Below are 12,216 nucleotides of genomic sequence, written 5' to 3' on the forward strand. Positions count from 1 at the left end.
TCAGCTGGAACTACTCTGGTTCAGGTAAGTGGGCAGCTAGGGTCTAAGTATTGCCCACTCAGCAGTCTCTCTCTTCCATCTCTCATCAACCCCTGAGGTGTCTCCAGGGAACCTTTTAGGGCATCCTGGGACACCTTCCCTGAGGAATTTTTTTCCTAGTGCCAATTAACCTCTTTTCTGGAGAGTATCAGAGGCTAAGGGAACCTGAACAATCAAATAATTGCATTTTGTTATTTGCTAACTGCTTAGTGAAGATTTGGTTGGAAGTATTTGAACCTTTAAAAAAAGTTTAATGTCTGTGGTTTACACAGTTCATGTTTCTTCGATGTCATATTGCAATGGAATATAGCATAGATAATCTAGATATAGCTGTATGTAGCTTTTATGCTAAGGGTGATCCTCAAGGTAATAAGCATTAGTAATTACAATTCTCCCTCTCATGCAATTCTTTTTGTTCTCTCTATATATATTGACTCATGTAGGACAAAGAACTTTGAGTCTGGTAAGGCCTATAAGGCAACATGGGGAGATGGTGGAGACAGCTCTCCTAACAATGTAGTGTCTAAGCAACCAGGCCGAGTGACAAATGGTCAGCCTCAGCAAGCAACCCCAGGAGCAGCCAGCGGTGGATACATTAAACGGTATTCTAGCTCCTTCTGGTATTTTTATCCCTTTCCTAACTGAATGGCTCAATCAGGAAGGTGGGTGTAGTTACACATGAACCTTCACTCATCAATTAGAAATAGCATTTATTCCAGTTTTAAAATGCACTTAATAATCTGCCTTCTGACAGTTGTAGCTGTGGTGATTGAACTTCAGTTATGGATTAACATTTCTTTGTATTTTTCAGTACTTTCAAAATTAAGTAAGCATGTTTTACTTGTGTAAATAGGAAAATGTTTTAAAATGTCCATCTAGAGTATAGATCAGCCAGATCCCTATAAGGATACCTGTAAAGGGTCAGGTAAGTAAATAGTTCACTTTGCAGGCCATACAGTCTGTCACAACTACTCAACTCTGTTGCTAAAGAGTGAAAGTAGCCATAGATAATATGTAAGCAAATGAGTATGGCTGTGTTCAAATAAAACCTTATTTACAAAATGAGGTGGAACATCAGATACGGCTTTTGGGCCAGAGTTTTGCTGCCTCTGTTATAGAGCAAGCAGTTCTTTAGACTTCAGAGTGCATCAGAATCACCTTGGAGGTTTATTAAAGCACAAATTGCTAGGATCCATTTCCAGTCTCTGATTCAGTAGATCAGGAATGGAGTGAAAGAATTACAATATTTTTATGTCTAACAAGTTCCCAGGTGATGCTGGGAATTACAGTTTGACAACCAGCTTTCTAGAGTTGTTTCTTAATCTTCTCTTAAGTGGCTTTAAGACATTATGCTCTTTGATCAGTATTTCAGTTTTTACTGTAGAATGTTTTAGAAGAATGGTAACCTACATTCCCTTGGACCTAACACTTGCTGAGGTCATTTTGGTTGTTTTTATGAAAAGTAATTCCAGACTTACTCCATTTATAATTTACCAACAAGTACTGAATTAGCTATCTTTCTGTGATAGTATAACTAATGATGCCAAAGAAGATGAAATGGAAGATAACCTGACTCAAGTGGGCAGTATCTTAGGAAATCTAAAAAATATGGCTCTGGACATGGGCAATGAAATTGATGCTCAAAATCAACAAATAGCCCGGATCACAGAAAAGGTAAGTTACTTAGTGCCATAGGAAAATAAGACATCCAGTACAATTATTTTACTAATGGCCATCTGTGCTAGATACTGTGGGGGAGAACATCAGGATAAGACCCTGTCTCACAGGTGTAAAAGTTTTGGCGAGACAGCAGTTCTAACACACTGAAAAACAATACCCAAGGTTTTCATGCCTCCTGTCTCTTGCTCATGGCAGTTGGTTCATTTGAAACCAAGACCATGGAATGAAGTCATTTTATTTAAAATTTCACACATGAAACTTAGAATCTGTTCTAACCTTACAATGGGCCATCTTTTTTTCCCCTGATAAACAATTTAGCTTTTGGAGTTTTATCTTGTTAATAACAAATTAGTTAAGTTCCTAAATCCTCCTCTCATAAGTCAGTAGGTGAAAATGAGTTCATCAGAGTAGTTGTGTAGTAGACACACAAAATAGGGTCCTGTGGTAAAGAATGTGATTGCAATTTTTTTATTTCACATTTTAAAAGATACTGAAAGTGAAATTATACTCAGTTTGGTTGTGTCACATCTAAAAGCCATTCTTTTTTGTTATTTCATTAAAATAATAATACCTTAAAGGATGGATGGGTTGAGTTTTTAAGCTTTTCTCTTTGTTGAATCATTCACAGTGGATTTCATTGAGGCAAACAATGGTTTGTAAGATGCTTTCAAAGCTCTTGTGTGGGTTTAGGCTACATATTATTCTTTATTTTAATTCAGATATCGATGTGGATGATAACACATCTGTTCCAAAAATCCTGTGGAAGATTATTTCAGTCTCTCTGGGATAGACCTAAGGTAGCTCCAGATGAAATTCTATGATTCAGTTCAGGGGACTCTCCAAAGTTCATGATTAATAGTGGAGAATATTCTAAATTTCATTGCATCTAAAATGCCATTGATTATAAGATGTATCCCAGTTTCAGACATGTTAAACTATGGGAAAATGTGTTAAGAAATTTAAGAAATACTGGCAAGTTCTTCGTTTATGTCTTTGTCACATTTATATACCCGGTTTTTCCAAATGAATTTCATATTGTCATTTCCTGCCCAAAATAAGTTGTTATGTGACTTCAACTGTTTCCTGAATTTTCTCATTGTGTCAATTACGCCAAGTGTATGAAATTTAACTTTTATTAGAGCAGCTTACCTTGTAACACAGCACTGACATCTTTCTCTTCTTTTCAGGCTGACACCAACAAAGATCGTATTGACATTGCCAATGCCAGAGCAAAGAAACTTATTGACAGCTAAAGCTGCTGCTGTCTTCTTTATCATTTATTCACTTTCCTAGCTGCTCCTTCAGTCATTACCTTTTCAGAGTTTGAAATTTTGGTTCTGCACTCTTCTAATCAGGAGATAATGTGGAGGAAGGGATAGGGGTACAGCCCCTATTTTTTTTATGTTCTCTTTTTCCCCTTGAGGGTAGACTGCTGCTCAGCCTTCTTTCTAGTATTTACTTTCTCAGTTCATACTCCTAGATTGGTTTTGATACATCATATATGATGTTTTTCATCTTCTCATTTACTTTTTAGTAGGTTCTTTTGCTTTCAAGATTTGGAAGCATTGCCAAAGACAGCCATGAGAAAGGAAGCTAGAGGCAGTGTGAGGGGGCACAAAAAGGAGAGGCAATAGGTGAGAGGTTGTTACCTCAGTAGAACCTGTAGGCCACAAAGCAAAAGTTGCATAGCCATAGTGAAGATCCATCAGAGTTTAGTTTCTAATTTCAGTTGCAGTTATTGCCAGTTTAGGCTAGTACTTGGTTTTGGAGCTTTTATACACATATTTTGTTATTATGTATTGTATCACAACTTTGCAACCTCTGCTCCAAAAGAGTTTTCTTAAAGTGAACTTTATTTCTGAACTCTTGGTGATTCATATATGTACATAGATTCTATGATCCCATATCATTGCACCATACAAGAACACTTTGTATAACTGAATAGCTTTTTATTTTCATATTAGTAGTATCATGGTCCCATTACAGACCTATTAACCTCATAAATTTGTCATTTGCCTTTGAGGAAAAAGTATGTAAATATGTATGTGTTAACATGAGAATTTCTAAAGCAGGGTTTAAAATTTTTTGGAAAAGTTTCACAAACTATATCACATGAATTTAGATTTACCTCAAAGCCAAGAATTAGGTTTAGATAGAAAAAAAGAATCTTTGTTTTGATCTCAGGTAGAAAATTAGTTAGATTGCTTTGCATTTTATGTAGCTTTAGACATTAAAAAAGCTAGAAATTATTCTATTTAAAAATGACTTGGAAAATTACACCGTTGGTTTAATTATTCATAATTGCACTATCATTCTCTCAGCGTTTTATATAGAACTGTGTCTACAATTCTGTTTATTTTCGTAACAGTGTTATAAGAATCTGATGAATATTTGTCACATTTATTTAAGAACTAGTATCTGTATACTTCAAAGCTATTAATGTGGATTGGTTTGACCAATAACCACTGCTTGGTCCTTACAATTAAATTTTATAACCAACTACTGGAATTGTTCTTTCAAATAGGTAATGTATTTCTGTGACTATTATGCGGAAGGCAGTAATTTCATCAACTCTTAGTTTAACTAATAGCATAAAGCAAAGGTCCATAAATCAAGAAGCACTACAATGGAAAGCTGCCATTATTAGCTTCTTTCCCATTTTTGTTGGAAATAGAGAACTTCCCTTTCTGTGATTTGTCATGAGGTTCATTTTAATTGTTACTAGTCTTTTTAGTCATTTGAGCTTAAACACACTCGTTGCTGAAAGGATGGCAATTTATGAGAACTACAACCCACTTTCTGCAGATACAGTTAACATTGGGAACTTTGAAAGGCTGAAGAGGAAAAAATTTAAATGTATATTCAGTTAGGCAATCCGTAATATAAGTGCTCCATGCCAAAAGGAGTAGTTTGGCAAGTGATGGCAAATGTGTAAAGCAAGAAAGTATAAAAACACTGGGGATTGTGCTATACCTAAATGCCCTAAAAGCATTAAAAAATATAAATTAACATTGTTATGACAAAGGAGATAATTCTGAGGATACCAGATGCTGTCCCACAGTGTAGTTGGTTAGAAGTGTGAGCTAAGGCACCCAAGTGTCTGGATTTGCACTCTAGCTTTGCCACGTGCTGACTCAGTGACCATAAGCCCAGTTCTGTGCTTCAGTTTCCTTGTCTGTAAATGGGGATTAATAATTCCTGCTCCGCTAAATTGTTGCAGAAACTCAGTGTGGTAATGCATATAAAGTCCTTAGAGCAGTGCCAAAAAGCATAAGAGCTTAATAAATAAAAGCTGCTATTCTTTTTAGAATGGAGCTCTCTTTGGCTTCAGGATCACTTTGAATTTGATAAAAGACAACATAGCCTGTCTCCCCAGAGAAACACACAGACATGAATCATGCATAAATCAGAATCATGCATAAATGCATCTTGAAAGCCTATCCATGGATCCCAGGTTACAAAGGTTTCCAAAGTTTCTGCTAAGAAAGAAGAGGGACAAGGCCATAGCAATTAGGCCCTATAACGCATTAGAAATACAAACTGTTGATTTAAAGCCTTTTCTAATTTTCTTCTTTAACACTGTCTGGAAACTTGTTTCCATTACTTTTGAAAGGTAGTAACTGAAGAGGTTAACACAAGCTCTAGGAGTCCAACCACCTGGGTTCAGTCATTTACTAGTGTGACCTTAGCATAATACTAACCTGTAACTAAGGAGTTAAAACAGTGTCCCTCACTGAATTAAAAATTTTTTTACAGCGCCCTCATCAAGTTTCCAGTCTTAACAATGATTTTGTCCCCTATAGTGCCTGTTTTATTCTTCCTTCACAGTTTTAGTTCATCCTTTATTACCAAACTTTAACTCTAGATCTTTTCGTGTCATGTGTGGGCTGTCAATCCCCCCTTAATTTAAATTTTACTTCCCAGACATTCTGTACTCAGTTGCACTTAGAATTAATTTGTTTAAATGCTGTTTCCTTTAGGTCACTCGCTTACTAATATTTAGGTTATCCCAATTGTATTCCAAATCATATAAAATCCAAATCATATATTCCAATCATGTGTATTTCTCAGATTGATATCCAAGTTCTGTGTTCTGTAGTCATTGTTTTTCATCCTTTTTAATGTATCTGCTCCAAGCTTTCTATTTCTGTGCAACTTGGTAAATTCTAATTCCTTACAGATGAAATAAACGGCAACATTTATTGAGTGCTTAGTCTGTCATGGACACTGCTAAATGCTTTTATGTAGTTTCACCACATCCTCATAACATTGAAAGTATTGCTTGAAAAGTATTCCCCATTTTACAGGCAAGAGTAGATTGCTCAAATTATAAAGCCAGTAAATGATGGACTTTGGATTCAAACGAGGATCTTTCTGACTCCAGGGCCAATGATCTTAATATATTACACTGACTTCCAACCAAGCTCTAAAAGAATGCAGATGACCTAGGGCTAGTAGCCAAACTAGAATCGGTCTGCCTCTAGACCACAAGTCAACCTCTTTTGTTAGCTCATATTTAAGTCTAAATACTGCATGCTATAGCTTTGGGCATATGACTTTATATAGTTCTTGCTCTCAAGTAGCTCATTATAGCAAGCAACAGACGAATACAGAATATAAGAAGTGCTGTCATGACAGATGGGAGGGTAATTAATTCGGCTTAGACTTAGAAGGGCTTAGACATAAGGAAGGAGGATGTTCATGAGAAAAGGCACTCGTGACTGAGTAAACAATGTAAATTTGGCATAAGCAAAATAACCTGTGGGTTTAAGGAGCAGAATAATCTGGTATGACTGGGCAGGCAAACGAGAGTAAAGAAAGGGTATCTGGAGATAAGGCTGGGTTTGAGCTGTGAAAACTTACAGTTATAACTGATTCTCATAGGGGTGGGGATTTTTAAACTCCAACTAATTAAATGTCTGAGGACATTTAATTTATAAATTCTAATTTTTAGGTGACAATTATTGATAAAAACATAGAAAATGCTAGTGCAGTAGACCACTAAGTAAGCACTGAGGTTATAAAAAACAAAACTCAGTTAAGAATGATAAACTGGCATCCCGTCCCTTCTCAAATTGAGAAAGAGAAAATAACATGAGAAAAAGTATACCTAGACCAGATTTAATCTTCATACAGATTAAACACTAAGCTCTTGTGATCTCTGGACCTAATGGTTAAACTAAATTTGAAAAACAAGAACTGACAATACATGGTAAATAATAGTCCTGTGCTAAGACAAAACTTCAGAAAATGACAGAGTGGTAGCTTTCTAAATGTCCACATCAGTAACAATCTGAAATCACCTACCTTTGTACCTTCAGTTTCTCTTAATAAGCATGTTTCCCAGTACTACAAAATGTTTATCAGTCTTATGAAGGCATTTCAATACTCATGCAACCTTAACAAGAGCATGAAACATTTCTTCCTAACCAGAAGGGCCCTTTCAACCAAAAGGCCATTTACAGATTAAATTTCTTCTGTCTTCCCTTAAAGGATTAACCTTTTTCTTCAGGCAAAGTTCATTAAAAATTCTTTATTTAGTATATTCTCATTCAGAGAGTAAACTTGATAAACATGCTGTTTTAAAATATTGTAGCAGTAATTTTTTGTTATTTAATTTGATTAGTAGAGTTATAAATACAAAAAGGGAAAAAGATTACCATAAATAAAACATTATTTCTAACAAAGCTTCAGGAAAATCTTGATTATTAAAACCCCTTGTATCTTACAAGTTTTGCATATACAGGTTTTAGCTCATCAGAGTCCATACTAGTAAGGCACCTGCAATAGTAAAAGCTTCATTACTGCAGCCTTGGGGAAGATTCTTAGTGTTGTGTTGGTGCTTCTCAGACAAAGTACACTTTTAATCAAGACAGTCACATATTTACATCTAAATTCCAAATATAAACATTGCAATTGAATTGATGGACTGGAATAAAATAAATCCTTAGATTAACCGTAGCAGACTCATAGTCATTTTAATTTCATAAAAATAGGAAATGTCAAACAGGTGGAATGGCAATTAACTTTATGAAAGCTCATAAACTGAAACTAAACATGACATCTCAAGCTGTGATGTAGAGTGATTCTGTTACCAGGCAGCATCCCTTCACTTTATAAATAGCAACTAGCTCCTGGTTTCTTAAAGCCAAACTAATGATGGTTTTGAAGATCAGCATTGTCCTTTGCCCTATCCATGACTCAAAATGGAAGACTTGTCTCTTGATTCCTTTTAGCTTATTTGAGATGAGCCCTAGAAAGGAAAAAGATCATTGAGTAAAATACAATCTCCTGAAGTATCTCCTTACTGCAGATATCTTTGACAACAGGAGCCTTTGATTCACCCAGATTGCAACAGGTTCCAAGTCAGTGTTTAAGGATCTCATGTTCCTGTAGAATATCATGCAAACTTCTTCTTGGTGGCTGTGAACCTCTCCATGTACTAAAAATCATGAAAAAAGAATATATATGTGATATTTGGCATGAGCAAATATTAGCCTATTTAGGATTTTATGATTTTTTTTCATTTAGGTTCATTGTAGAGAGTCCATTTCCTATAAAATCTACCTGTTCTAAATGCTAAACACAGGTTTTTTTCTATTATATTTTAATAGGAAACATCAAAAGATAAAGATGCTTTGTAATAAGCTGTCTAGAGAAAAAGTAATCTTGGCACAATATCACGTGACTAATACTCAGAATCCACCTCCAAAACGGGAAACAAATCCTATTGACATAAACAGGATTATACATATATTCTGTAGCTATCCACACTTGTGCATTACTTCACATATCAGTTCTCTGGATCAGTGACTAGAAATCCAGAAGTGCACTAATACATACCTTATCGTATCCTTCCAGTTCTCGAAGTTTCTTTATTTCAAAAAGGTTGCCTTCCACAGCAAGCAGACAGATCTGGGAATCACTGAGGATGCTCTGTGGAAGCATGCTGAGCTCAAGACAGTTCTCTTCCAGGCGAAGAACTTTAAGATGAGGACAGCAAGATATCTTTACTGAGATCTGAGATATCTATTGAACAGCAGCAAAAAACAGGAGAAAGCATATGTGTGGTTATTTTTTACTAAATTAAAACAAAACTTTTTACTTGACTATTTGTCCTAGTTCTCTCACCGCCTCCCATTTTCTCACTACCTACTCATTCCAGAAGCTTCTGTTATCTAGCTTCTGTTACTACTATACTTTTCCAGGGGGAAAAATTGCTTTTTGAAGGTCACTAGTGGCATTTTAGAAACATATTCTGATAATAAAACCACTTTCTACTATAGAAATTTTAAGAATCACAAAAATTTAAGGAAAAGTTACCTGTAGTCTACCACCATAAACATTGTTTCACTGCCAATTTTTCGCTTGTGTATAGATGCTCACCACTTCATTGCCAAAGTCAAGGATTCATTGTCCTCATTCCTTGTTGCATTTGACTGTAATATCAATTTTTTCTTTGAAACTCCTTCTTGTACCTAAGTACTGGGTTTTCTTCCTGTCTTTTGAATTATTCCTGATTTTTTGCTTCCCTTCTTGTTCCAATGGACATTTTACAAGCGGCGGTCCCTAATACTTAATACATGATCTTTCTAAATGTTTTCCTAGAAAAGGCATCCATTCTTAAAGCTATCATTTGTTAAGACCTCAAATCTGTACACATTCATATCTGCTCACCTCTGCAGATTTCATGCCTCTGCAAGTTTTTTGTAAAACATTTCCATTTTGATGATTCAGCAGCACAATCAATTGCATGTCCACTCTCAACAGCATCATTCTTTTAGGCCCTCAAGCACAATACCAATTCTCTGTGATTAACTTAACACTTTTGCCCTTTAAATGCTCCCAAGTCACCAAGTTATATTGACTCTGCCTGGTATCATCTGGGAACTTGTTGGAAATGGCAAAGTGAATGGGAAACACTGAGGGTGGGGGCCTAGCGATCTCTTAATAAGATTCTCCTGATTATTCTGATGCACACTAAAATCTAAGAACCCATTGATTATATAAGGCAGCATAGGTGAATGTGAAGTATTCAACTAATACGTTCCTTAACAATTTTTCCCCCAAATTTGTTCTCAAATGTTCACAATTTTTTCCTAAAAATCTCAAGAACATACAAGAATATCCACTTTAAGGAAAAGATGGGACCAATCTCAAAGACAAAGTGAATTTCATTATAACATAATATCATTACAATCTAGAAATTTGTTCAATAAAACTGCAGTGATTGGGATGTTCCATTCTCTGTACTGTCCAATGTAGTAGCCACTAGCCACATGTGGCTTTTGAGCACTTGAAATATGATTAGTGGCAACTGGAGAACTTTATTTTTAAATCTAAATGAGTTTAATAGTCACATGTGTGGCTACTGTACTGGACTGTGCAAATGTAGAACAGACTAGAAAAACTAAAGGCCACCTAGTGTTACTATGTTTTAATGTTTCATCATATGTGCCTTAAATCTAGACCAAAGATTCTCTGGTCAGATATATTAACCAAAGAACTTCCAAAGTAATGGAAACGAATTACAAATATTACAATTAAAGCTCTCCCATAATGAACAAACTTTCTCCAGGAAGCCTATCACTGACAGTTTTTCAGCAAAAGCAGGACACACACTTGACAAAGATGTCAAAAAAGGACAAATGAATTATCTCTGATATTCAACTCTAAGAATCTATGAGTTTAACCCTCTTTTCTACTCTTATTTTCCTGACATAGCTCCTTGCTGGATGATTAGAGGTATATTTGAGGAGGATATGAAGAACTCAAGATTTATGAGGCAGTTGTTTAACATTTGAAATTGCTCATCCCACCTTCCTAAAGACACCTACACAACAAACGCACCCAGTGTCTCAACTAACTCCATGGCAATTTGAAATTAGTCCAGCCCATAGACTATTATCTCTCTTCTAGCTTCTGATACCCAGCTCCATGATCACAGTTTAGAGACAAGGGGTTATACAGGAGCCCATAAACCCACATACATAAATGCTGTAAAAGAAAAATAAAAAACCTTTAGCTCTAGACCTGATTCTGGTTGAGGTTGAGTTCAATGACCTGCAGCTCCCCCACTATGTCAGGTATGCTCCGAATCTGGTTCTTGGAGAGGTCCACTACATCCAGGTGCTGTAAGTTACAAAGTTGGGGTGGTAGCGCTTGAAGCTGATTCCCAGAGAGGCTCAGGGTCTTGAGGGCAGACAGTTGCCCAAAGGTAGATGGCAGCTCTCTCAAGTGATTGTTGTTTAGGCTTAGCGTATCTAGTTTTTTCAGACTGCATAACTCATCGGGAAGAACAGCTGACAAAGAAAAAAGTTTAAAAACCTGAATGATACCGTTGAAAACACTTTGATGAAGTTTATGAAAACTATATGGTAGCCTGATCTGTTTCTTGTTAATATACAAGAATTCCCAAATGTTCTACCATTTTTAAATATTGCATTTTTTTTTACCAACATAGTCTTCTGAAGGTGTGGGTGCCATCAAATGCAGGAAAGCATTTGTATAATGGGCTCCTTTTGTAGTAACCTCCACATAATCCGACAGCAATTCTGCGGAATTTGGAAGGCCCTCCCCTTCCCATTCGATCCCACCTTCCTAACTGGAAGCAAAATCAGTTGTTTACATTACATTCCAAAGATGATCTTCCCTTCCGAGTGCAAATTAACCCAGTACCAACCATTATACCACCTGAGGAACTTGTAAGAGGGAATTACAAGAGAAAGCTTCAAGGACTCAGACATTCTCCAGTTCTCTGAACGATTTCATAACATCAAAAATCAGTTTTTAAGAGAAAACCACCCTTCTTAACAGCGGATCACTAGCAAAAGCCTCCCAGGCGCAAAAGCCATACTCAATTTGTTGTTGTTCAAGGAGAGGCTCTTCAGCAGAGTGAACTTCCCTATAATCATAGGCGGTAGGCTCTCGATCTTGTTGTTGGACAAGTCGATGGTCCTGAGATTGCTTGTCAGCTTCTGCAACTCTGAGGGGAACTGGAGAGAGAGGTTCACAACGCGGAGAATCCCTCGCCGACTAACTTCACCGCCCCCGGGGTCCCTCTCCCTTTAAATTCCCTGGTCCGGTCCCTCCCAGTCTCACCTCGGTCAGCCCACGGTCCTTAAGCTGAAAGACACCAGTTTTCTGCGCGGTTTCTACGTGAGCGCGGAGGGCACTGTTTCCCATCCTAGCACCGCGGTTTAGGTCCCTGCCGGAGGGAAGCGCAGCCGTCACTGCTTGATCCAGGCACCCAGCCACCCCGCCGGCCTCTCGCTGGGTCCCAAGCCCCAGCTGTCACCTCTGGCCAATTCCTGGATCTTGGGGGCTAGCCCAAGAGTAGCAAGGAAGAAAGGGAAGAACAGAGCCCGATCGCCAGGCCCTGCCGCCTTTGCTGCTGGACGCCGCTAGGAGCCAGACCGAGGATCACGGAGCCCCAGGCTAGCCTACTATCCTTCACAGATCTGCTCGCTCGGCAGAAGACCCGCGCTTGCCGGGGAT

General features: G+C 37.3%; 2 protein-coding genes across 2 annotated transcripts in view; one reads left to right on the top strand and one right to left on the bottom strand.

Annotated features, from left to right (window-relative positions):
- Positions 1–4,219, top strand: part of SNAP23 (synaptosome associated protein 23) — a 33,257-nt gene extending 29,038 nt beyond the window's left edge. Inside the window, exons 6-8 of the mRNA XM_036923722.2 lie at positions 483–641; positions 1,569–1,713; positions 2,907–4,219. Of these exons, the coding sequence (XP_036779617.1) occupies positions 483–641; positions 1,569–1,713; positions 2,907–2,972 (370 nt within the window). The 3' untranslated portion in view covers positions 2,973–4,219. The remainder of the gene's footprint in view (positions 1–482; positions 642–1,568; positions 1,714–2,906) is intronic.
- Positions 4,220–7,237: 3,018 nt separating this feature from the next.
- Positions 7,238–12,173, bottom strand: LRRC57 (leucine rich repeat containing 57). Its single transcript, XM_036923719.2, has 6 exons — positions 12,017–12,173; positions 11,821–11,926; positions 11,576–11,714; positions 10,753–11,021; positions 8,563–8,748; positions 7,238–8,161 (listed from the first exon to the last, which is right to left on the bottom strand). Exons 2-6 carry the CDS (start codon positions 11,902–11,904, stop codon positions 8,120–8,122), a joined length of 720 nt encoding a protein of 239 aa, XP_036779614.2. The 5' UTR covers positions 11,905–11,926; positions 12,017–12,173; the 3' UTR covers positions 7,238–8,119.
- Between the last annotated feature and the right edge of the window lie 43 nt (positions 12,174–12,216).

The sequence above is a fragment of the Manis pentadactyla genome, chromosome 11 (genome assembly GCF_030020395.1).
Source record: "Manis pentadactyla isolate mManPen7 chromosome 11, mManPen7.hap1, whole genome shotgun sequence".
NCBI classification, from domain to species: domain Eukaryota; kingdom Metazoa; phylum Chordata; class Mammalia; order Pholidota; family Manidae; genus Manis; species Manis pentadactyla.

Coding starts and splice junctions, on each gene's coding strand:
- LRRC57 (XM_036923719.2), bottom strand. CDS start 11,904: ATGGGAAACAGTGCCCTCCGCGCTCACGTAGAAACCGCGCAGAAAACT. Junction 11,022..11,575: donor CTTGAACAACAACAAATTGA/GTATGGCTTTTG, acceptor TTTCTTTGTCAG/CTGTTCTTCCCGATGAGTTA. Junction 8,162..8,562: donor AACTGGAAGGATACGATAAG/GTATGTATTAGT, acceptor CATGATTTTTAG/TACATGGAGAGGTTCACAGC.